This window comes from Rhinolophus sinicus, linkage group LG04 (genome assembly GCF_036562045.2).
Source record: "Rhinolophus sinicus isolate RSC01 linkage group LG04, ASM3656204v1, whole genome shotgun sequence".
In the NCBI taxonomy this organism is placed as follows: Eukaryota; Metazoa; Chordata; class Mammalia; order Chiroptera; family Rhinolophidae; genus Rhinolophus; species Rhinolophus sinicus.
In genome coordinates this window covers 41364919-41391546 of record NC_133754.1, presented here as the reverse complement: position 1 = coordinate 41391546, position 26628 = coordinate 41364919, and the positions used below count along the sequence as shown (strand labels likewise).

The window sequence follows — 26628 nt, the reverse complement described above, 5'->3', positions numbered from 1 at the left end:
AGTTTTTAGCAGTAGTTCTTTTTAAGTAGAACATTACAATAAAATTTATAGCATGGTAGAGTGATAGACAAGAATTTTGAAGAGTGTTTATGATTTTTAGAGTAGCAGGTGACTTAACTTATGTGCTGTTTTCTCCTTTTCAAACATTTTCACATGCTTATTTCAGTTGCCTCCTATATTGGTTAGGATTAGGTTTGCCTGTGGATTCTAGAACACCCATATTAAAGCTGCTTACACAATGGAGTTTATTTTTCTCTCTTGCAAAAATCCTTGTAAGATTCTGCATTGGTTTCCTAGGGCAGCTGTAACCAAGTGCCACAAACTTGGGTGGTTTAAAACAACAGAAATTTATTGTTTCACCGTTTTAGAGGCTGGAAGACTGAAATCAAGATGTCAGTATGCCGTGACCTCTCTGAAACCTGTAGGGGAGGGTTATTCCTTGCCTCTTCTAGTTTCTGGTCATTGCTGGCAAACCTTGGCGTTCCTTGACTTATAACTGCACATCACTCCAGTCTTCACCATCACATGACTGTTTACTTCCTGTGTGTCCATCTTTGTGACTCTCTTCTCTTCTTATAAGGACACCAGTCACCGTGGATTTAGGGCCCATCTTATTCCAGTGTGACCTCACCTTAATTAATTACATCTGCAGTGACCCTCTTTCTAAATAAAGTCACATTTTGAGTTAACTGGGGTTAGGACTTCAGCATGTCTTTTGTGGGGGACAATTCACCTCATAAGTTCCATGGCTAGTGTGATCTTTATGGTGTTAGGGACTCACACTCTTTCTTATTATTCCACTGTGTGTGGCCTTGAGCAAACTGGCAGCCTCCAAGGCTGGGGCTGTGAGGTAGAGGAAGGTTCACAGACATTGTCACTTTCCACATGGCTACGCTTAGCTGCATGGGAGGCAGGGGAGAGAGGTCCTCTCTCTACACTGCCATGTGCCAGCTAAAAATCAGGGTTTTGTTACCACAGAGGAATGAGAGCAGATTTTGAGGACAGCCAATAGTCTCTGCCACATGTTCAAAGTGTTTTGGGGTGTGGGGGTGGTCTCAGTTGTTTATTCAGTTTCTGCGCCATTATAGCTTTCCTCATTGGATTACGTCTAACATTTGCAGAGCAAGAGGAAGTTTTCCTATATATCATTATGTTAGATTTGTAAGGGTTAGTTGGACTGTTTTATTCAGCTCAGTGGTATTGAATAGTCCCTAACTAGTGTGGAAAATAGCAAGAAGCGGAAGATACGGCCATTCCTTCTGTCGAGGAGAGGAGAGCGCATTTACTAAGGAGAAAAGACAAGTGATTGCGAAAAGATGCTTACAAAATATTTTTTTTAAGAGCTAGAAAGTTACATATGTCTTCTTTTTAGAACAGTGACTTGAGTGATAGTTAATGACAAGTCGATACATTGATATTACACGCAGGCGGAGGTAGAGTGTGCTTAAATGCCCAGTGAAAGGTCACAACAAATACACAGCAAAGCCAGGGCTTTCATTTGGAGTCCCTGCCGTTAGCCCTACCTGGGCTCCTGTGCCTGCTTGATTCCTGACGGCCCGGGAGTGGCCTTCGTCTTTGTGTTCCAGCATGTCCCATGGGTGCCTGGCACATCGTGGGATTCAGTAAATATTTAGGGAATCATTTCCTACCAGCTCCTGTGTTTATTGTTAGTAACACAAAAGTAAAACAATAAAAATATGCAGGTTCTAAATGTGTTCAAGTGTGGAGCCATATTTTCTCTTTAGGGAGGAACTAAGAAGTACACTTGTTGAGAAAGTTACAAAGATAACGTCGTAGCCATGAATACTCTACTACATATACAGTATATATATAATACTATATGTAATTATATACTATAAAATATAAATATATGAAATATGTACTATAAGATATACAGTTGACCCTTGAACAACACAGGGGTTAGAGCCATTGAGCCTCCGCACAGTTGAAAATCCACATAGAACTTGACTTCCCCAAAAATTAACTACTGGCAGCCTAGAAGGCTGATTGAAAGCCTTGCCAATGACATAAACAGTTGATTAACACACACTTTATATGTCATATATATTACATACTGTATTCTTACAATAAAGTAAGCTAAAGAAAATGTTATTAAGAAAATCATACAGAAGAGGAAAATAAATACATTTACAGTATTTATTGAAAAAAAAAAATCCACGTGTAAGTGGACCCATGCAGTTCAAACCCATGTTGTTCAAGGGTCAAGTGTCCTATTTGTTATATAGTATGTTCTGGTGTGAACCACCACTTTAAATACAGGTAAATTGATATGTAGGCTGTGTAAAGTTTTATACCGCAAAGTTTAGGAAAGCAATTATTTTTGTTTGTGCTTTTTGTTCCTGCAGTTTAAACAATCTGTGTTTTTTCTTTTTCTGTAGAACTTTCTGTTGCTTGATGAGATAACAGAGTGCAACGCTGAGCTGCCATCAGACGGTAAAGCAATAGTGCATGTGCAAGATTTTACTGCTTTTTGGGATAAGGTAACATATCCTCCATTATAAGATCACTACTGCTAAAAGACAACTGGTGACACAGATTTAATAGAATTGGGAGATTTTTACCCATGGTATAAAATGTGACTTGCTCATTTAGTGACAGTACATGATAACAATTCTCAGAATTAGGAATACGAGATTAAGTGTAAAATCAGCCTAAGGTGTTTGACATGTTTTATCTCATTTTTAAGAGCACTTTCCAAATGTTACCACATTTGAACTTAAAGTAGATAAGTTTGTAATGTTAGAATATACAGGATTAGAATGTACATTTTTTTACCTTGATATTATCAGACACTCTACCACATATTGAATGGAACCATGACTTGGAGCTTTGCTGTGTGGTAGGGTGGCAGCTCCCCTATTTTAAGCTTCTGAATGGTGCTGGCTACTTTGGTGGTAACCAAGAGCAGGGAGGAGGCAGCAGGCGGGCATAGTAAACACCAGTGAGTCCCATGCGTTTCACTATGTGGCAAGCTGACAGGTAGAACTGGTGAGATCGCAAGGATTTTTCCAACATTTGGTTTATTTATGACATTTAAGCAAATGGGGAAAAAGAAAAACAGGGACCACTTTCAAGAAGTTCTCAAACTTGCAAACTCAGTGCAGCCCTCTTTTTTTGACATCCATAATGCTTTTCTCTTCTGGTTCCATGGTCCTCTGCACACAACCTTCTGTATCAGTCTGGATGAATCAGGAAAACAGAACTCACACCACAGGAGAGAATTGCGTGAGGGGAATTAGGGAATTAGTTACATAGGTGGTGGGTGAGGTAACCGAGAGATTAGCAATGGCAGGAAGCTCCTCCCACTCTAGGGCCAGAGAGATGCAGGGAGGAAGTGGCATTTATTAGCAGGGGGGTTGTCTGTTGGGAGCAGAACCCAGGAGCCTGCCTGCCTGGAGTGGGGACTACCGTGTGAAGGGTTGTCACGTTGGTGCTGGCACTGCAGAGAGGTGATGTGACCACAGCGGAAAGGCTTGCTAGAAGCAGGTGGAGGTCCTGGTGGGTACCAGCTTCTCCCTCTCCTGCCTCCTGGCCTCCGACAGTGCTCTCTAGGGCTGAACTGGAGTTAATAACTTGGAAGTTTGCAGGATCTGGCAGTTCTGAGCATAGCAGGGAAAGGGTCGGAAATGGAGCCTGGGGCAAACACGTTCTTCACCCGCGCTCCTTCCCACCTTCACTTTGTTGCCCCTTCTCCAGGGGTACAAGTGTCCAAACTCTACATTCCCTGTGTTTTCATGCCTGTGACCCTAAGTATTGTGCCACCTGCAATGTGCCTGCCATCTCCATCAAAACAATAGTGGATTCCCAGATACATAAAACCACATCATTGCATCTTATGCACATGGAAGCTCACACAGGTGCCTTACCTAACCTGCCCTACCTTAGTAGGCAGATGTACCTACCTCCTGCTTCGAATGCTCATCATGATACGTGGTAAGCATGTATAGACAGCACCATTAAAATTCGATTATAAAGATGTATTTATTCTATTGAATGCTTTGAGAGAGATGAAGCACTGAGGTAGCCAACACATACTTTGTATGCCCCTTGACCAGATTTCTTTTGTACCAAACTATGCAACATTGTAAAATGAGCTGTCTTGGTCTTCTTCCAAGAACTTAATAACATGTTCTTAGACTTTTTTGCAGCTTGCATTGTTGTACAGAACAACCTATTACGTGCTGTCCTTGCCTATGGGAGGATTGTGCACCATGCTAAGGGGGTAATTGGGCGGGGGGTGTCACATTAGGTCATGGATAAGGGGGGGGGGAGAGAGAGAGAGAGAGAGAGAGAGAGCGAGAGCGCGCCAGCCCTCAGGTGGGGCAGAGGCACAGAGAGAAGCTGAGGCAAGATGAAATACATGCTGGGTTGCGATGTAGGAGAAAGACATGGACTCTAAGTAGCTGTCTACTAGACAGCCAGGCAGGTAGGTGGGGATGAGGGAAGTTCTCACCGACTGGCTTCTCATTCATAAAATAAAGTAGTTGGTGTTAATCTCTAAGCTTTAAAATTTATAGTCCAGTGGGAGCCTGGGAGCCTCTAAATCTCCACGGGGCTGGGGGTTTTGCCTGTGTGGTTTACTGCTGCATCCACAGGGCCTAGAGGATGTCTGACACAGAGAGGGAGGGCTCAGTCTGTGATCTTGGTTGCAGGAGCCACAGCTAAACCAGGTCAAGGGGCCCTAGCACCCCTGACCTATTGAATGCTGCCCCCTTCTGGTCACGCTAGATAGAGCAGTGTCTGATCCTGAAACCTGCACAGGGAAGGAACTGCCTGTCTTGCCCAAGAAACAGTGATGTCGGAACAGGAAGCTGATGTTTGTATGTGGGTCATTATATTGCAGTCAAAACTGACTGAAAATAGTAAAATAGGAACTGGTTATTAGGCATGAAGAAAGCGGAGAAGCTTAAAAAAATGTTTCTCATGTATTAAAGTCCAGACTCTTATTGATAGTTTTTAGCAATTCCTGTAAGGGCTGGGGGCGAGTTTTCTTGTGATTAAAAATAATTGTCACTATTTTAGTATGTGATCATCCTTGAATCAGTTCAGTTATGTCCAAAGAAATTGTTCATTTTGAAGATTATTCAGACCTTTTATTGCCACGTGCTTTTAGTCTTGGGGGCATTTTGGTAATCACACATACCCACTCTTTTTTTTTTAAACGTTATCAGTTTTTGTGTGTTTTTTTTTTAACAGCAGTTATTGAGAGTTTCTTCACACTTAGTATATGTAAAAACATGCATTTCCCTGCCTCTCTTTATCTTAGAATTTATCGTTTGTTCTGGAACATGACTTATCATCGGCCTGATGCGTACTTTATCCTTCTTCCTTGCGTTGGAGTGTATGCTGTTGCCGATACCTCTGTGCTTTTACAGTAGAAGTACTTGGTTGTCCCTGTTTAGCCAGGGCAAGTAATGCATGCTCCACGTAAAAAATTGAGACTCTATCATCCTGATATGACACTTTATTTCTTTATTCCCCATTTTTCTCGTTGTTAAATTAGATCTCTGGTTACAGCCTTGACCACCGTTTACAGGAGTTTATTTACCACGAGTGACTTTATTTTGAAGGGGCTTCTTGCTTGCTGAGCATTTCTGAGATTCATCCTTTATCAAGTGAAAATAGGGAGAAGAGTGATTTCAAATTCTTAGTAAAGGACTAGCAAACCATGTACATATGCTGCCACCTTGTGGAGATGAATGAAATGGGAGATTAGAACCAAGGGTTATAATAAAAACATGTTATTAAAAAGCACCCACACTGAATGTTTTATTAAGTATATTATCTTAAATAAGTTAGCGAGCATCAAGTGGATGCCTTGTCATTTCCACTACTTAAAATTTGTGTTGAGAGCTGTGTCTGTATAAAAATCTGGTAAAAGAATGGGCCTTCTTAAAGGGAACTGAAGCTGCTTCAAACCCCCAAAAAGCTATGATTGGATGAAAAGGACTCCAGGACACAGTATCTTAAAATAGGAAGGAGAAAGATGTGCGTTATATTCATGTATCAGTGACTGTTTCATTGTTTTCTCCACTTTTTGAAGTGATGTGCGTGATGTTATTAAAATGGGTACATTTTTGTAAACTTTAATTTGTAGGCATCAGAAACCCCAACCCTACAAGGTCTTTCCTTTACTGTCAGACCCGGTGAATTGTTAGCTGTGGTCGGACCTGTGGGAGCAGGAAAGGTAAGTTGTAATGCCTTTTGGCAGCTTGATGTAATGCCACATTCCATCTTAAATTCTTGGGGTTGAGCCCCAAGCTATATGTGACATAGATCTGAATTGGGTGTTTCTAGAATGGCATTTCTGAAACAGTGTCCCGTGGAATGTTAGTTTTGAAAGAAAGTTGCATGGCTAAGTAACTCTGGATAAGACACATTATGATGTTTTACTTCTTATTGATTCAAGTTGCACAGTTGGGAACAGCTTGTCTGAAAGTTGGCCCTCTCAGTGAAGGACATTATTTAAGTGACAGCTGCTCAGGATGGAATGACTGAGAAAATGGGCACTTCTTTTTATCAGAGCATACCCTACAGGAGTCTGGACATTGTAAAGTCTCTTCCAGAAAGCTTTCAACATTTCCTCATAGGCCTTATCCAAATCATGTCAACACACATTCAGTAAGTGTGCACCGCGTGTGGCCCTGTGCAAAAGAGACAGATACAAGCATAGACCCAGATGCCTCTGCCCTCCAGAAGCAACGAGTTTCTGAGGCGAGACAGACACTCAAACAGACTAGATCAGCTCTGTGTTACCATCATTCTGGTCATGTAGACATCATGTCTGTGTATTGTAACAGATTTAAAGGAAATGTGCTTGTGCATTTCATCTCACATGTTCTGAAACAACAAAATATAGAAATCTAAGCATAGTCTGTATAAATGATAGAGGGATTATTTCTCTAATGGATTTTTGCTCTTTGGAAACATGACTGACTTCAGAGTTTCTTTAAATAATCTTTTCTGGTGCATTGGCTATAAATATGTACACGTAGCTTTTCAGGATCAAGCCTTTGTCAAGTAAAGGGTACCTGGTTGCTGGTACTGCATCAAACATCAGACATATGAAATAATATATCGTGCAGGGCGACTGTTAGTTAAGAATGCTAACCATTCTTAATTAGTCCTCGTTGAGTAAAGCAGTTCATTTGGGGGAAAACTTGGTTGGAGTAGATGGTTATACTCCATTGTATTACGATTCTTTATCAACCATTAGTTTACAATGACCAATGAGGTTATTTTTCAGTTTTTTAATTACAATTTCCAGGACTGTACTTTATCCTATTTGAAACGAAAGGGCTATAACGTTTATCAAACCACAGGCCCGGGAAAGGCAGTGGCTTGTTCTGTCCTGCGTGTTGCCTACACACGTTTGTTTGCGATCTGTTTCAGTCATCACTTTTAAGTGCTGTGCTGAGGGAACTGCCCCCGAGCCAGGGCCTGGTCAGTGCGCATGGAAGAATCGCCTATGTTTCTCAGCAGCCCTGGGTGTTTTCAGGAACTGTGAGGAGTAATATTTTATTTGGGAAGAAATATGAAAAGGAACGATATGAACAAGTGATAAAGGCTTGTGCTTTGAAAAAGGTGAGTGATGACTTTTAAGTTGCATACACTCGAATTTCAAATAATAATAATAGTGTTGGTTTAAACGACAAGATTCGTTAAAAGTTTTATTTTTCAACGTGAAAGATGATTGAATACTCTTTAGTCCTTTAAACTTGTCTTCTGTGTAAATACACATGTGCCTACATATACACTGTTTTAATTCTGATGTGATGATGGCATTTGCAGAATGCTTTCCTTTACCTTTGTGTTTTGTTTTATTTTGTGAAGTTTTTATTCACTTTTAACCTTTTTTTAAATAGACAATTGTAGAAGTTTGCCAAAGTAGACAGAATAGTGTAATGAACCCACATGTACCTAGCCCCGTTTCCTCTCTGCTGCTGCTCTCAGCTAGTCCCATCCCCATCCCAAATATTCTGAAGCAGATCCTAAACCTCATTAGTTCATCTGTAAATATTTCATTGGCTATTTCTAAAATATAAGGAAGCCTTTGAAAAAACACCACGTTATGACACCTGAAAAATGACCAAAATTCCTTAATATCGTCAATGTACTAGTCAGTGTTTATATTTCATTGATTATCTCACCAAGAAATCTTATCCACTGGCTTAAATTAGACTCCAAATAAGGTCTGCACTTTGCACTCGGTTGGTTCATCTTCTAAGTTTCTTTGTTCTGTGGTTTTCCTTGCCACTTTGTTTTTGACTTGTAATTTATTATTTAAAGAAAATGGAATGTTTTAGATTTCTTTTTAATACTGCATCATTTCACTAGGGGAAAGGTTGTTTTCAGAAATAACATTGAGCTTCGCACAAAATGACAGGATGAAATGTTTAATTGTACATTGAAATTTAAGTAAAACTAGTGAATGAATGATGAAAACTGAACTTAACCGATACTGATAAACACTGTTACTCTCACTGGGTTATAACAATCAGTGGATAATAGCGTTAAAGGGCTCTCCCTGGGGTGTGTTCAGTGCAGTCTGCACATCCGACTGTTCTTTTATGCTGTGTGGGAAAGGCTGGGACAGGCATTCAGAGGTGTTATGTGCAAGGCTCCAAAGCAGCTTTGTGAGGAAATAGTAATTTTGCCTGAACAATGGCTTGAACATCATAGACGGAATCAGGTGAGTAGCATTTTGTGAGGTTGTGAACAAAACATAATTGCTTGTTTAGTGGGCTTTTATTTTTTTTTTCCTGGGTTATTGTTAATAAGAGGTTATGTGTTTTTAGAAATGACATCAAGTTAACAGTTACAAGCTAGATTTTTATTAAATAGTATATATACTGTATAAGAAAAGAAGGAAAAAAATGTAACGCAGTAATAATAATAACTCCTATTTATTCAGAGTCCACGTGCTAATTATTTCTCTCTTACACACACACATGCACACACACAAAGGTTTTGAGCTTTTATTCTTGACCAGTGTCTTCGATGTTCTATCCTCCTTTTATAGTTGATAAAACTGGGGCTTAGAGAGATGAAACAACTCACCTAAACATTTGCAGCTCAGGTTCAGATCCGTTTCTGGATGATGCTTTTGCATGGTGCCTCACTGCTTCTCAATTGAGACAGTTTATAAGGAAGACCTATTTTAAAAATTGGGTGGTACATGAAGGTGGAATGTGGGATGTGGAATGAACAGATCTGAGGCATTTCCTCTTTACCTTATGTTCAAGTCCTGGCTGATGCCCAGATCAGACTCCAAAGACCTGGGCCAGTAGCAGACCTTGCCTTTCTGGTGATACCGTGTTTCCCCGAAAATAAGACCTAGCCGGACAATTAGCTCTACTGGGTCTTTTGGAGCAACAATTAATATAAGACCCGGTCTTATTTTACTATAATATAATATAAGACTCGGTGTTATTTTACTATAAGACCGGGTCTTATATAATATAATATAGTATAATATAATATAATACCCGGGCTTATATTAATTTTTGCTCCAAAAGACGCATTAGAGTTGATTGTCTGGCTAGGTCTTATTTTCGGGGAAACAGGATAGCTCAGCCCTGAATTTTCTACTCCCTTACATTTGAACATCTCTGGACAAAAGCAGGTGTTGGGACAGTGGCTGCCAGTCAGCATTTTCCCCAGGGACCGGTGCCTTTGCCAGAGCCCTGTGAGATGACTGGACCAGTAATGGGGGCAATGTTCTGAGGCTTCGCCCACCTTCGGTGTCGGTGTGGCACAGGGGGCCCCGGCAGTGTTGGGGTGCACACTGATTTTTCTGTACATGAGTTCACCTATAAACATGGACTATAATCTTGTTCTGCTGCATGACGTGGGGAAGTGGAGTCAGGGCCTTGGCCGGAACGGAGATCCAGGGTGGAGAAGTAGTAAAGAGCTTCGTCACTTGCCCACTGTCACTTTGGACCTGTCCTGTTACCTGCATGGCCTCTGACGTTTCTGCCACAAAATGAGAATATTGGATCAGAAGGTTTCCAAGAGGTTTTGCTGCTGTTCTGAAATGCCATCTATGACTCTGGTTAGCAGGGAGTCGCAAGGTTTTTGAGACACCAGGGAATCACTTCATGAGTTATGAGGTCCTTTGCTTATCTCCTTTTGGAATCCATGTGTCAGAGGGTGGGCATAAGATGGCCATAGATAATTGGGGCATTCTGGAATTATTTAGCCTGTAGATAACAGAGACTGCTTAAGTAGTAGCAAAGGCTTGGCCTTTGGAGAAACAGTCCTACAGAGTTACTCTAGGTGTTTGTCTCAGATTCTTTTCTTATTAAATGGAGGAGGTATGGGATTTTTGTAAAGACTACAGATAATGCCTGTAAAATGCAAACATCCCAGGTTTTTAGTAAATGGCAGCTATTATTACTATTATAGCCCTTTTCTCAAAATATATGCAACCATACATCTATACATATACATAAATAAAGATTTCTCCTTAGGCCCTCCCCCTCCCCCAAATTCTGGAGGAAAAAGAACAGAACATTTCTTATATTACATATATTAATAACAACTAGATGTATTATACTAGATCTGATTGAAGTAAACTTTTAAGTTCATTGAGCTGAAAACATTTCTATAATAAAATAGGGACATAAAAAGTAATCATATCTAACAACATTGATTTAGGTTAATGACATACTGGTATTCAGAGTGACACTGTAGTACGTTATGGTACAAACCTTAGGAAACAACGTAACAATGTCAGGCACTGTAGGGATGGTGTTTGAACTCCAGGGCCCTGGAGTCAGACAGCTCTGGGGTTGAGTCTCAGTTTCTCTATTAGGTGTGTGATTTTGGCTAATTGTCTGGACTTTACAAAACCTCAGTTTCTTTACCTGTAAAGTGGGGATAATAACACAGTCTGTCTCATAAGGTTATTTTGAGGGTGAAATGCAGTAATGATTTTAAAGTGTCTGATTGCTAGGGACATAAGAAGCACTCTATACATGTTAGAATAATGTTTAAAATAGCTCTTAATTGTAAGAGCAGCCAATTTTGGGGTAAAATCACATCCATAAAATGTGACATGTTAGAAAGAAGGTATTTGAATATGTAACTTATTTTTTCACATAGGTGCTGTACACATAGTACATTACATAAATCAACAAGAAATATGTGTTACCATAAGCAATATGTTATATAACATTTGTCTGCACGTTATCTTTTACCACGTGAAGACTTTTTAAATTTTGGGCAATACGTGTTCAAAGGTATAGCATTGATAAATTCTAGTATTTTCCCACATAAATCACTTAAATTTACAAACCCTTTTCGGGTGCCCACAAGCTTATAATTTCTTCTCATATTTACCATATTCCTGCCAACTTGGACATTTTCTTTTCAGATTGCTTTAACAATGAGAATGACTATTGTTATATCTTTAGTTTTTCATCTCTGAATTGGGATAACTATATCACTCACCCATGACATAATAGAAAATAAGAAATCATGACTAGAAAAGGGATACATGAAGCTAATGTAAATATGGAGAGTTAGTTTATTGATACTTCTATGTCTAGGTATAGCGACTTTCAAATCTAGAATTACTTCCGTCACCTTCATTTCAAATGTAATTTTTCAGTAACTACTGGGGGCAGCATGATGTGAAAGAGAGAGTAAAAGCCTATGAATTGAGGTGAGTTTGGTATAGATTTCAGCCATTCTATTTAACAGTCCTCAGACCATGTATGTGCTCGTAATCTCACTTAGTTTCAGTTTCCTCATCTGTGAAATGGGTCTATTATAGTCGTCCCTTAGTATCTATGGGGGATTGGTTCCAGGGTACCCCTCAGATACCAAAATCCATGGATGCTCAAGTCCCTTACATAAAATGGCGTAGAACAAGCATATAGTCAGTTCTCTGCATTGGCGCTTCCCAACCACGTTTGGAAAATTCTGTTTCCCATCCAGGGTTGGTTGAATCTTTAGATGAGAAGCCCATGGACACAGAGGCCCAAGTGTGCTCTGGGCAGCTTGCTTGGAGAAGTAGAGATGACCAATATAAGGCATCCAGAACAGTGCTGGGTGCATAGATCTTACCCCAGGAGCTGACTACTGGGGAGAGAAGCCGTGTGCATGCATACACATTATGAAGCAGAATAAGATGGGTCCTTCACGAGAACTATAAACAAAGCCTCAGGAACCCAGTAGACAGAGAGATGACTTCTGACTGGGGAAACTCAGGGATGGTTTCATGGAAGAGAGTGTTTGAGCTGGAACCTGCAAAGATAGGTAGGCTATTGACAGGCCATGACAGGAAGGGCAGTTCCAAGTGGAGGAAAAGCTATGAACAGACGCTCACGGGATTCCTGCTGTTAAGACTCTGGAATCCAGCCCTCCATTGCCAGGGCCTCACGTCTGGCCCTCACTATTTCAGCAGTCTGTTGTTCAATGATATTTCTACTGTAAGTTTCTAGCATCACTGAAGGGCACTTGATATGTTTCTGGCCTGATGGCATCAAACTCGTATAGCCATTTCCTGGTTTTCCTGTGGTTTGTGTGTGTGATTTTCAGTGAGAGCTATTGGAGATGAAATAATTAGTTTAACTTCTATATAACAGTAATTATTCTCGTTGTTAAAGCAGTCTGAAAAGAAAATATCCCAGTTGACAGGAATGTGGTAAATATGAGAAGAAATTATAAGCTTGTGGGCACCCCGAAGGGATTTGTAAATTCAACTGATCCATGTGCGAAAATATTAAACTAGAATTTATCAATGCTATCAAGGTAATAATATCCTCCTGCTATTGGGAGGAATTGTAATATATGCTCAACTCAGGCTTTTCCTGCTAACCAAATCAGAAAATTATGGTTAGGAAATTAATCTGACTTGGGTGTTTCTTCAAATCCTTTGAAAAGTTTTTCCCATCTGAAGCTTGTCTATAAATAGTTTGCAGAGTCAACAAAACACACTTGAAGTCCTTCTACCAGACTTGGAGCGAGAGCCCATTTCTTAATTTCCTAACTGTGCTAAATGCACGAGTAGGTTTTAAGTGCCTTTTCTAGAAAATGGCTAAGATTGCTGAGCTACATACAGTGTGGTGCGATTTTTGAAACGGAACAAAACACATAAAATCAAGGCATAAAAACTAAGCAGAAGGACTGTCAACAGTGAACTGGAGACCAAGTCAAGTGTGTGTGTGTGTATGTGTGTGTATGTGTGTTCCCTGGAGTTTGGGAACCTATCTTAAAATGGCTTATTGCTTTTTATGAAAACCAAAAAAGCAAGAGGTGGTACTAACTTCTGAGCTCAACAAACAAATGACACGAAATAATAATGAACTTTCACGATAGAGCCATTGCTGACTTTCTTTTGATGCAGCCCTGTTAAGCTTTGAGTATGCAGGGCACGCCGTGTGCCTGTGTGTCTTTGTGGGCTGTCAGGGAATGGGTTATGATGGAGAGACTCCCTTCCTCTTTTCCTTTGGTGGTGTGCTTTGCATATTGTGACTCCCACTGAGTCAGAATGGGAGTGGGATCCCAGTGTTGGTTTGATCAAAAGAATACACCAGTCACCAATAGCAAAATTGGCTATTGCAAATTCATGCACGTTAATTTTTCATGTCCTTTTTCCATTCTAGAGCGTGTTCAGACATTACTCTTGATTCTCACGGCATCCTTGAGTTTAGTAATTCTTGTTTCTCCAGCACATTTTGTAGAAGAGGAGAATGAGACTCAGGGAGATCAAAGGACTTGTTTATCATGGGGATCCCAAGGTGTCATTTGCTTTCTTTTCCAAATTTGCCAAAGTAGACATGAGGGCTTCATTTGCAGAAAAGTATTGCCGTGTATCCTTGGTTGACGCTTGAAAAGTTTAGTAGAGAAAGAACTCCCAAACTCTGCTTATCCATGCTAGGATCTGTTTAGTGATATAGACAATCTAAATAAAGATTTCTTTTTTTGTATTTTTAAGTTTATTGGAGTGACAGTTGTTAGTAAAGTTACATAGCTTTCAGGGGTACAGTTCTGTATTACATCATCTGTAAGTCCCATTGTGTGTTCACCACCCAGAGTCAGTTCTCCTTCCATCATCGTATATGTGGTCCCCTTTAAGTAAAGATTTCTAATATAGTAATGTGTAACTTACTTGATTATTATCTTGTCATTTTGGACATGTTCTTGTCATCTTTTTTTTTCCTTTCTAGGTACTATGGTTCTTCCATTTATTTCTTAAATAATAGTCAAATGTAACTTTTGATAGATTCCCAGATCCTCAAATCAGAACTTCTTATCCTTCTTAACTTTGAGTTTTTCCTGGCTCGCATGGGACAAGCCTTAATTACTTCAACTGACCTGCTCAGAGTACCTCAAATACACTGGTTTTTCTTTGGTTTCTCCTGCCCAGACTGCTCTTTCCCCTCTTATTTCGGGTACAGATCCTGCCTGTTGCTCTAGCCCTATGTCTTAAATATCACGGTGAAGTGATCATCCCTTGTCTGAAGGTAGGAAGCTGAGACCGAGATCACAGAATGGCTAGTTACGACACACTTATTCCTTGAAGGAATCAGTTCTGTGCCTTTACAAGCCGTGTGTGTGTCACCAGCACTCACATTTGTGTCTCCAGCACAGACCTTCAGACATGCATATCCAGCTGCAACTTGACATCACCAGTAGTCATCTCAGCTTGCCCATAACCAAAATTTTGATTTTTATCCCCTAAATCTGTATCCATTGTCTTCCTTCACTCAGTAAATGGTGACCCTGTTCTTCCCCTGTTTTCATGCCCCAAACAATGCCGTCCTCCGATTCCCTCAACCCACACCCATCCCAGCAGCAGGTCTTATAGGCTCTACCTTTGAAATTTGTCCAGATGGTGACAACTGCTCTTCATTCCCACTGCTCCTACTTTGGTCCCTGCTGCTGTCATCTTTTGCCTGGATTATTGTGGTAGCCTTCTAACTGGTATTCTGCCTTTTCCCTGCCCCTTTACCATCTCTTTTCCACAAAGAGACAGGAGTGATTTCTTAAAAACCTAAGCTGGATAATGTCAATCTCCCCCTCTGCCCCCTTCCCGTTTCACTTGGAGTGAAACCAGGGCCCCTCCTGCTTATGTCTCTCCCCATCCCCACATTCTTTACTCACTCGGCTCCAGCTGTACTGGCTTCTTCGCTAGCCTCCCAACACCTTGTGGGTATATTTGTCCCATGGCCTTTGCACTTGCTCATTCTTCCACATGGAACACTTTTTCTGCAGATCTGTGCAGGCATACTCCCCCTTCCAACAGGTATCTTTCTGCTTAAACGCCCTCTGATTAGAGCCCTTCCTGACCTTCATATAAGATGGACTTTTCCTCCTTCACTCTATCCCCCTAAGCTGACCCCTTTTTTCTTAGTGCTTAGTACTTGTGCTCATGTTCAGTTTTCATATTGTCAGCCTCCCACCACAGAAACTCTAGAGACTATGTTTCACTGAAATCATTGTGCCTAGAACAATGCCTGACAAGGTCAATGTTCAATAAACATCTCTTAAAATGGTTAAATGCATAAATGCTGTGAAAAACCACAGGGTGAAAACAAAATCCATGAGAGGTTCAAGGTTACAATTTAGTCACTATGAAATGTATCCATTGCTGGTGATCAAATATGTGTATGAAGAACTAATGCTTAAAAGTTTTAGGGTGACAGTAGAACACATTTTCAGTCTTTTTTTCTATCTCCATGTAGGATTTGCAGCTTTTTGAGGATGGAGATCTAACTGTGATAGGAGATCGGGGAAGCACGCTGAGTGGAGGGCAGAAAGCTCGGGTCAACCTCGCAAGGTACATTGCATTTTAGTTGCCATTCTGCACATGCCTCTTAGGCTGCGTATAGGTGTGATTTACATGCTGACCCCACTTACTCTGTGTGTGGGCGCTGTGTAAAGCACTAGTCTTGGATTATTCCATTGGCTCTTGGAATGACCATCACGTGAGTTGTTGAACGCTGTCATAATTCAGAGATGAGATCCAGGGAGCGTGAAGCTTTCGTCTGTCTGATATCGCCATGTGTTTTCTAGAGCAGTATATCAGGATGCAGACATCTACCTTTTGGACGACCCTCTCAGTGCTGTGGATGCAGAAGTTGGCAAGCACTTGTTCCAACAGTGAGTTTGCTCATGTTTTATGCCATTTCTGCTTTCCAGGAACCCAGGGCTTGGGCTTAGGAAAGGCTTTGTGCCTCAGAAGATTGAGCTCGTTCTGCTTTGATGTCCCTCTTTCCCCTCCCTCGCTTCCACAGACAATCCATTTTAGAGAAATTTAGGGAGTTGAGAAATTAGTGGCACATTTTCCAAGTCCCCTGCCCCAAGTTGCAGTTGATAACCAAGACACAATTGATGGATCCGGACTCTAGGAATAAGAAAGATGATGTACAGTTTTTAAATCTACACGTGGGTCAGTACCCTGATACTTGGTTGTCAGTTCTTTTCCTTCATCATTTGTGGCATGGTAGAAGCAGTTTCATTACCAATACAGATCTTCCCTGGAAAGACCTTGTTGGTTTATGCTTATTATTCTGTAGGTTGGAAATACTTAGTAAAGTTCAGAATTTAAGAATGATTTGTTCTCTAGCAGAATATGGCTTCAATCATTTGATACTGCTTCCTGGATTCTTCCTAGAATTAATAAGTCAGACCCATAAATGTAGGGTTAACTTGAATTTGAAACTAGGTATCTAGAGTCTGGCTTAACTCCACCCTCTCACTTTGTTTCTGGCATTTGTTTTCTTTGGCTTTTGCTGAGCCACTGAGCTTTTGAACTAGAACAGTCTGAATCTATTTTCTGTGTATACTGTAACCTACTGTGCACTGACTGACGCTTCCTATGTAGTCTGGGCTGTCCTTTTCTAACTGTCGTGACCTTACTTTTGCTAAAATAGCCTCCACGTCTACCCTACGGTTACCTTGCTGTATTTTATACCTTATTAAAGCCAGTGAGCCCTTTCAGTTGCTCCTATTGAAGTACAGCTGTGCGCACTGAGGTAGATGCTCTTACAAATGTTATTGTGCAAAACGTCTTAGTTTATAGAGGAGGACAGTAAGCCTGAGAGGGTAAGGACCTATACTGGACAGAAGAAGGGAGATCAAGAAGTTTAGCTCTTGTTTCGGGCCCTAAAGAATTTGTCTCTACATGGAGTTGGTCAAGACTAACACACGGGAAGAGTTTACTCAGGGCTTAAAGGGCTTTTGATAAAGGATAACACATGCTAAATGGGAGTGGAAGTGGCAGCTCTCGGCATTCAGCTTAGACTGGAAAGCTTCCTGGCAGGAAGTGCCCTGTGGTCCTGCAGTCTGGGAAGGGTGTGTGGAGGCTGAGAATAGGATTCAGTTCCTTTGCTGAAAGGGAACAGTAGAAGCAAAGGTATGGAGGTGGGGAGAAGCAGGTCGTGGGAAAGAACCGTAGGCACATTCTCTAGTAGAAGATGCAGGTTGTACTGCAGAAGGAAAGCTACTTGGAAAGGCTTGCTGTGAGGTCCCGTGTGATTTGCCAGAGCTGTGTCTGTTTAGGCTGCTATAACAATACCAGAGACTGGGTGGCTTATAAGTAACAAATTTATTTCTCTCAGTTCTGGAGGCTGGGAAGTCTAAATCAAGGCAGATTCGAAGTCTGGTGACAACATGCTTCCTGGTTCCTCTCTCTGTTCCGCACGTGGTAGAAGGGAAAAGGCAGCTCTCTGAGGAGGTCTTTCTAAGGGCACAGATCCCGTTCCTGAGGGCTCCACTCTCATGACCTAATCACCTCCCAAAGGTTCCAACTCCAAATGCCATCACGTTGGGGATTAGATTTTAACCGTGTGAATTTTGGGAGGGAACACAAACATTCAGTCTATAGCAGGCAGCCATAATCGAGTACCACAGATTGGATGGCTTAATTAAACGACACACTTATTTTCCCACAGTCTGGAGGCTGGAGGTCCAAGACCAACATGTCCCCAGGTTTGGTTTCTCCTAAGGCCTCTCTCCTTAGTTTGTAGATGGCTGTCTTCCTGCTCTGCGCTCATGGGGTCTTTCTGTTCACCTGCACCCCTGGTGTCTTTCTTCTTATGTCCTACTCTGCTCTCCTTCTAAGGACACCAGTCAGATTGGATTAGGGCCACCCTAATGGCCTCACTTCAACTTAATTACATCTTTAAAGGCCCGATCACCAAATTTTAAGGTAGAGCTCCTTAAGATATCAACATGTAAATTGGGTGGGGGGCACCATTCATTCATAACAGGTCCTAAATAACGCAGTAAGGCGATTCGAACAGTCAACTGGGTGAGAGTGAGACAGTGAGAGGCAGCCCTGAGCCGGGATTTGAGGTCATCCACTAAGCATGGGTCACGGGGTGGGTCCCCTAAAATCAGTCCACCAGAGTGTGTATGTACAATGTGCTTCTGTATGAGGGGGATGGAAAGGTCTGGAGATGGATGGTGGTGATGGTTAAAATGGTAGTCAATTTTGTTTGACATAAATTTTATCACAATAAAAAAAAAAGTGCACAGTGCAAGGAATCTTTGAGAATGCAGAGAGTAGGGCCAGCTGACACTTGGCATGACCTCCCGTTGTATGATCTGACCTCTCTTTCCCACCCCATCCTGATTGTGACGTGATGAATTTTCCCGAGGCAGAGAAGTGCCCGGTAGGCTGTCCTGAGTTCAGTGACGGGTGCTAGCGCCCACACAGAGATTCCCCACTCCCCTGTCCTCTGGCATTGTGAGTAGCTCAGCTCAGCCTCCCTGGTCCCAACGCTTAACCTTGAACCCCCCACACATCTGTCATTCCGTCTTTTGTGAGTCTGCACAAGTAACCTACCGCTCCAAGAACAGTTTCGGCTGGTTATTGCATTTATGTCACTAGTAGGAGGAAAGAGGAGGATTTTTAATTGCCAAGTATCAGTGTGCTTATCACAAAGGCTCTCCCAAGTTCTTCTTCGAACACAGGTGTTTATAAAGTCCTCTCGCACCTTTCGGGTTTAATGACTTTGGATATACACTTGATAGAAGCAAGCTTGTTAAAACTGTTGTTTGCTAATCAGAACCACGTTCTTTAGGGAAACTTAGGGCAGGAAGCACGAATGCAATTTAGGAAATCGCTCAGCAGCAACTGGAGAATGTTCTCAACGAGTTAGAAAATTGGATTGAACAATATACTATGAAAGATGGAGGTTGTGTTGAAGCTTAGTAATGCGAAGTGTTTTGTATTAAAAGTGAATGAAGTACACTTTTACTTGCTATTAACAGTTTACTTCAGTCGTGAATATATATCCAAGGTTATTAAGGTTTGTGAGTTTTACAACTGTATGTTGTAAACGTTAAGTGGATTCTATCACGTAAAGAAGGGTAGGGGCCCTTAGATTAATTAATGTCAGTGGAATCTGTTTCCAGCCATGGATCCCTGCTGTAGTTTAGAAAGCCCCATGTCACCAGACCCCAGACTCCTGTGCAATTAGTTCTTTGGGTTTGTCCTAATCAGACCTTCCACACTGCTGCCATCTCAGTTCGCCCTTCCTGCTCAGGCCTTCACAGAGCCCCCTTCAAGTTCAGGATGCAGCTCAAAGTCCTGAAATGGCAAACAAGGTGCTTTGCATTCGGCCCCGATTCTCCTTTCCAACACTTCCTTGCACAGCCTCAGTACGTATTCCAGCCATGCCGGCTTTTGTGTAGTGCCCTGAATGAGGCAAGCCCTTTCACATATCTGTCTCTCTGTACAGATATTGTTCCTTCTGTCCTAGAGCCAGGGGACAATGTGCCAGGGCAAAGAGGAAAGATGAGGGACATCGCCACCACCTTCCCTCCTTGTCTCTCCAGGGGGAAATGTGCACCTTCTTGTCTTCCCACAGCCCTTGATGGGTTGTACTTCATCATTACACGTCCCCCACCCCCCACTAAATTGTGAATTCATGAAGGTGTTTTGCACAACATGTTTCTGTCTCAGAACCTCTGCACCTGCTATGCCTTCTTCCAGGGATGTTTCCTGGCTCACGTGTCACCTCCACCTGAGATAGCAATCCTCACCTTGCTTTTTCCTCAGCACATGTCACGACCCTGTAGTACATTCTCTGTATTCGTTTAGTGTGTCTCCCTCTGCACGATGCAGAGTATTGCCTGTTTTCTTGACCAGTGGATGTGTCCTTAGAACAGTGCCTGGCACCTCAACAAATGTTTGTTGATTGAATGAATATGAAGGTTGTGGCTGTCTTCTCTGTATCACCTCCACCATGGTATGTGATACCTCTTAACACAGGTCTTATATAGGATAAGTTAAACAACTTGTTGCGGAATCAATCATTTTCTTATGGCCTGCCTTGGAAAGGAAAATTTTACTCTTAAAAATTTGGAAAATAGAGTATTTTCCTGGAGATTTTGATGAAAAGCATAACTTAGGAAAAGTTAAAAGCCATCAACTGGTAATATCATTGAAATTATATTACCTTATCTGTGATGGAATGTTAGGAAGAAAATATTTTCAAACTTTTGAGTTGGCCCATCTTGGACATAACAACCCCTCAGATTGGATTAAAATGTGTCTTCAGGGATTAATGGCAGGTCATTTTGAATTAAGGAGAAACAATTCCATTAAAAGCTTTTTATACTATGCCTGACGAGGGGTTTAATTTACTTAGTCAAGAAACTTCGGTATGAAGTCTAAAGGGAAAACGTAATCCTTTTAGACTTAAAGAGCGATGTGATAGTATGTGCATCTACCTCCTGGGGTCTTGCTTTTGGCCGTGGGCCCAGTCTCAAAGGTGTCCCCTTAGGCTTTTCTATCCTGACTGCAAAACATATGGCTTTTTATGGGTTGCAGGAAGAGTAGAGAATGGAGCTAACATTTACCAAATGGATTAGTGCTTTTATTTCTTAAAACATGCCTATGAGTTGACATTAGCCTTATTTTGAGTTGAAGAAGCTGAGGTTCAAAGAGGTTTAGTAGCTACCTGACGTTATTGGGCTAGTAAGAGGCAGAGCAGGGCATAGATTTGAACTCCAGTCCGAGGGTCTCCACAACTCTTGATCTCACCCACCTCAGCAGGTTGAGTTGTGGCCATGTTCCTGAGATGTGCTCAGTGTGAGACTCAGGCGACCAGAGTGTATACGCGGAGCCCTGCCTGTGGTCTCTGGGGCCCGGTACCAGCTACTCATTGACCTGGAGGGGTTGCAGACCATTGTGGGTTGCAGCTGCGGCTGGTTTTCTAGGGGTCTGCATTTAATATGTAGGAGTACTTTGAGGAGTTACAGTAAAAAAACAAAACAAGCAACAGCAACAAAAACCCTCTAAGGTTGAATAATAAGATGGGTCTTCCCTAAGAGAATTGGCGTTTCCTTTGAGCCACTGGGTGATTTCCACTGATTTTGGCCATTTGGGTTCTGTTCTCCATGTTCTGCAGGTTTTCAGTCCTAATGAAACAAGATGTGCTTCCTGGTTGGGACTGATCGAGGCTGCACTCGTATTTATTTTCTGTCTAATCGTATTTAGGAAGAAACGTCTAAAAATGCACTCTGGCAAAGGTTACTGAGAATCTAAGACTTTTTTCTCTTTTGCTTAATATGTACATCATAAATGATAATCACCTATGAAACTGTCTAAGAAATATGTACACATTTTTATATGACATAGCTCCCTTCTTCTCCCATTCCTACACAGCGATAAAATAATTGATATTTCAGTTCAGTCAGGCTTTGAAATGTCAGCATTGCTCAATTGTTTTTCAATGTGAAATATATAAATAATTGTTAAGCTGAGTTTACACAACAAACTTAGTAGTCGCTACCTCGTGCCTTAGACTACCTTCTAGAATTTCTTAGCAGAGCTAGACTCAAGTTTGCTGCCGGTGAATTTGAGGACCTCGTCAGCTTCATTGATTTACATTTGTATTTAATTTGTATTTATACTGGTATTTAAACTACAGATCTTTGACTACTGTGTTGTCTTTGTCTCCTTATGTTTGCAAGATGTACGTTTTTCAATTTGGAGCCCCCCATTAATGTGTTTTTGCATACTGTACCTCTTACATTTATAGGTGTATTTGTCAAACCTTGCATGAGAAGATCACAATCTTAGTGACTCATCAGTTGCAGTACCTAAAAGCTGCCACTCAGATTCTGATATTGAAAGATGTAAGTAATTTCTAGAAGTGTATGGAGCTTGCTAGCTCTCAGGTGTGTTGAAGGCAAGGCCTCCTGGCAGGTCACTCTCCTTGCGTTAGTTGTAAACTCCCTCTTCCTCCTCAGCTTTCCATTCCTTTCTTCTCAGAGCTGCTATCCATCCTTTGAGGAAGAATACAAAGACATGTAGCAATGTTACTATTGCATCCTAAGGCCCGTACCCTACTGTATATAAAATTGCTCCCTCAGAGTTACTAAATTAAAACTATTCTAGTGAAATTGTTAAGGATAATTATGCTACTTTATTTAGAACCTTTTGTTTTCCTGTTCCATGACTTAAGCCAAAGTGTTATTTGGAAATTAGAGCTACAAAGACATGCTTGTATCCGTTGGATTGTCATGTGGGGTTTCCCTAACGAGTGTCTTGCATTAATTACAGGAGCATGATTGGACAGCCATGCACCCCTGCTCAGGGACACCCACTGTTGCTAGTCTCATTGCACAGGGCTTTTTGCATGCCTGATATGTGAGAGCCTATGCAGCTGTAAGACAAGTCCCTGCCATCATGGGGCTTCCATCCTTATGGGAATAGATGTGACGAAATGGATAGAGGGGTGGGAGCTGAAATGCCTTCCTCCCTGAGGAGGTGATGCCTCACATGACCTGAGTGACATGAAGACGCTGGCCGTGCAGTAACCTGGGGCAGGGGCACTGGCAGGGGTCCAGTGGCAGCGTGCTGAGGAAGGAGCTGACCTGGCACGTTGCAGGGATAGCAGTAAGGCCAGTGTGGCTGAGGCAGGGTGAGCAGGGGGAGCACGGAGGGCGATGGGCTGAGCCTGGTGCCCAGCGGCACCCGAAGTAGGATGGAAACCACTGGATGGTCCAGAGCACAGGAGTGATGTGATCTGGTGCGTGATTTTAAAAGATCCCTCTTGATGGTCATTGGAGGGGCCATAGCAGAAACAATGAGAAGTTTTACTAAAGTTCAGGAGACAGAAGTAAGGGCTTAGGCTAGTGTTGCATCAGTTTCTAGAGCTGCCATAACAAAGTACCACAAACTGGGTGGCTTAAAACTACAGAAATATATTCTCATTATTGTGGAGGCTACAAGTTCAAAATCAAGGTGGTGATAGGGCCATGCTGTCACTGAAGGTTCTAGGGGAGGGTTCTTCCTGGCCTCTTCCAAGCTTCTGGTGTTCTCCAGCAATCCTTCGTGTTCCTTGGCTTGTAGCTGCTACACTTCCATCTCTGCCTCCATTGTCACATGGCATTGTCCCTGTGTCTGTATGAGTCTCTGATCTTTATAAGGACACCAGTCATTGGATTTAGGGCCCACCTTACTCCAATATGACTTCATCTTAACTTGATTACATCTGCAAAGACCCTATTTCCATACAAGGTCACATTCACAGGTACCATGTCCAGGAGTTGACCATATTTCTTGGCGGGGGCTACCATTCACCCCACAACAGCTAGTGTGGTTGCAGGGCTGGAGGTTAGCGAGGATTTCTAAGGCTTAGTGGTTGCTTGCATCTCTCCTGGGCTTGTTTGCCTCTGTGTCTCAGTACCTCCATCATTAACCCTTGTCAGTTGCAATAGGCCCTCGGTCAAATGCCTAACTTCACCAATTGAATTTCTGCCCTATAAAAGATTATAAAAAGGCAGAGTCGCTACCTCTGTAAAAGCACTTCATATGTTGATGCTTCCCTTCTCCTCTGGGGTTAGGGAGCTCAGAGTCCTTAAACTTGGGGACAATTAGGTTCGTGTGCAGAGGGGTGAGACTAGTGTCCCAGGACCCCAGTGCTGGCAGTGTGATGAGTACAGAATCAGCAGGCAGGAGAATAACCTGTTGAGCCAGGCCCTAGATGTTTTGGGGGTCCCCTTATTGCTTTTGAGGATATCACCCCCGATTTTAGTACTATCAAAACAACCATTTGTCCACTGGTGAGCACCCATGGATGAGTTATGATTCATCCTTACTGTTTGTTTGGTCCCCCTCTAACAGCAGAGAGGGCTTGGCTGCCTCCTCTTCCCTTCTTGGGATAATTCTTGCTTGGCTGCTGAATAAAACTGCTATCTCTACACCGTAGTCATTTTCTTGTGCATTTTACAGATACTTAACTGGAAAGCGGTAATTTCATTAAATGAGGTGTATGAATTTTGCCTCCCAAGTGGAACAAGACACAATATATCATGAATAATTTTCTAATTCAATAGTAGTATCAAATGGTTCCCAACAGCTTCATTGGGTTTTACTTAGTGGACCCCCTGTGGGGGTGGGATGAGAGGGGTACAGTGGGCTTGGGCCCCCTTCCTCCTGACCCGCCGTAACCAGGGCTGCCCTTTGATTTGTTTTGCATCCTGGGATTTTGCCTAATACTATGTTTACCACTGAGTAAATAGGCTGAGTCTCGTTTCATAGGGTAAGAAAATAGTGAAAACATCTGCACATTATTTTATATAACTTGGTAAGGAGGGGAAACTATGAAATGAGGTGTCACATACATTAAAAAGAAAAATTATTTGATTGGCTATCACCTCAGTGGTTGCCTGATTTGGGAAAGCCTGGTTGGGTTGGGTGCTCGTGGGTATTCTTAAGTTTCATCTTCTCAGATTTGAGTGCATTGACTCTGGCTTAGGTTTTGGTTTCCTTGCATAGGCTACCAAGGCATTAGAGCCGCCCCTGTCTAATGACCTCCTTGTTTAGTTACTTCAACACACGGAATATTGAATTTTGAGTTGGGAACTTTCTGAGTTTTGCGGGCAGTTTTAGAATAAAGACCATGAAGAAGCAGCTGATGGGTTCTATGTATGCAGGGCTAGTTCCTACACAAGTTGTCCCATTGGTGCACATGATATATGACAATGGTCAGAAAGATGTGATGAGTGACTTTTACCTACACAGAAGTGCATGAGCATACCTCCGTGTCAATTTTAAGTCTCCCCCCACCCCCAGAATATCCTTCCCAATTGACTCCCTTTTAAATTCTGCTTGTTACATGAGACTCATCTCAATTTTCATGTTGTCTAAAAAAACTACTGATATTCCCACCAACGTCTATACTTTTTACTTCCTTACATGACCGTAGTAGTTATGTCAATGATCTCCATTTTTAATATATGATTACACATTTCTTTTGTATTCTCCCAGCACCTAACATAGGGTTTGGCAGAGAACGGAATGCTCAGTTCTGCGTCCAGTGAAATTGAACTAGATTAGTCAGCCAGCATTTCAGACCTAAGGATAATGTTCCTTGTGAAAATCATAATTGGAGGTCAATTAACTTTTATTGATTAGTGTTAAATTAGATTGGTATTATCAAACGCAAATGTATTTTTCTGAAATTATTTTTATTTTAGGGTAAAATGGTGCAAAAGGGGACATACACTGAGTTTCTGAAATCCGGGGTAGATTTTGGTTCCCTTTTAAAGAAGGAAAATGAGGAGGCTGAACAATCGTCCATGCCAGAAAGTCCCACGCTGAGGAATCGGACTTTCTCGGAATCTTCGGTTTGGTCTCAACAGTCTTCTAGACCCTCACTGAAAGATGGTGCTCCAGAGACCCAAGCTGTGAGTTTCTCATCTGGCAACATGCCCTGGTTCTCGCCGCTCCTGGTGATCTCATGGGTCTTCAGTCTGCTCTGCTCATGACATCTTCTTTGGTCCCAAAGCAGATCCTAAGGTTCCCAGGCTTTATTCCATGGAATTTGTAGAATTAAAACCGAACAAAGGGAGCAGGCCTGATTGGGGTTCTCCTTTGGGTATCGGATGGAGAATCTTACGGAGATCAGTAGTGAGGGCGTGTACTGCTACACACTTGTAGGTATAGGTGGTTCACACCGATAGCATCCTAGAACTCTTGAATTTTTCATAGATAAATCCTACTTGCTCTGGTGGCCCCAGGCTTTCCTTTTGCACCCAGAGGCTTCATTGAAAGACCCCTTCAGACTGCGTCCTGCTGTAGCCCACATTGAATCAGCTACTTTTCCTATATGTGGGAATGTCCTGGCACCACAGATGACTGATAGTATTATTTTGCCCCACTGTCAGATGGTTTGTGGTAGGCCAGAAGTAGCATGTGTAAAGGACCTGGTCACAGTAGACACTTGAGAGTTAGTTCCCATCTTCCTTTCTTACCCTGCAAGACTGAGACCCACACCTGATCCATCTTTGACTCCCCAGTGGCCAGCACAGGGACCAGGACATCCTTGGCTCGTGTGAATCTCTAATACATTCTAAGTCCTCCAGACAGAAGTGCAGAAATGCACTAACTCTTCCTTAAATATATACACAGGTATTCCTCAGTAGCCAAATCCAGGAGCCTGGATGATTCTGATAAGTATTCGGATTAGTCTCTCACATTTCAAACTCGTGAATCACTCTCTAAAATTCAGAAACCAAATTGGTTCCGAACATACGCTCTCCTAGCTCTATCCAAACTCTTACCACTCCATTTTACTGCTTAAACTCAGTTTACTGTATGTATTTGATAATATTATGAGCCCCTACTTTATT

The 26628-nt window shown here is 41.9% G+C and overlaps 1 protein-coding gene across 4 annotated transcripts in view; it reads left to right on the top strand.

The window, feature by feature from the left end:
* ABCC4 (ATP binding cassette subfamily C member 4 (PEL blood group)) overlaps positions 1 to 26628 on the top strand; it is a 245202-nt gene that overhangs the window by 91750 nt on the left and 126824 nt on the right. For all 4 annotated transcript variants that reach the window (XM_019737179.2, XM_074329431.1, XM_074329430.1 and 1 more), the window contains 7 exons: positions 2400 to 2501; positions 6119 to 6208; positions 7414 to 7605; positions 15717 to 15811; positions 16048 to 16134; positions 22029 to 22125; positions 25474 to 25683. In XM_019737179.2, coding sequence (XP_019592738.2) covers positions 2400 to 2501; positions 6119 to 6208; positions 7414 to 7605; positions 15717 to 15811; positions 16048 to 16134; positions 22029 to 22125; positions 25474 to 25683 — 873 coding nt within the window. The remainder of the gene's footprint in view (positions 1 to 2399; positions 2502 to 6118; positions 6209 to 7413; positions 7606 to 15716; positions 15812 to 16047; positions 16135 to 22028; positions 22126 to 25473; positions 25684 to 26628) is intronic.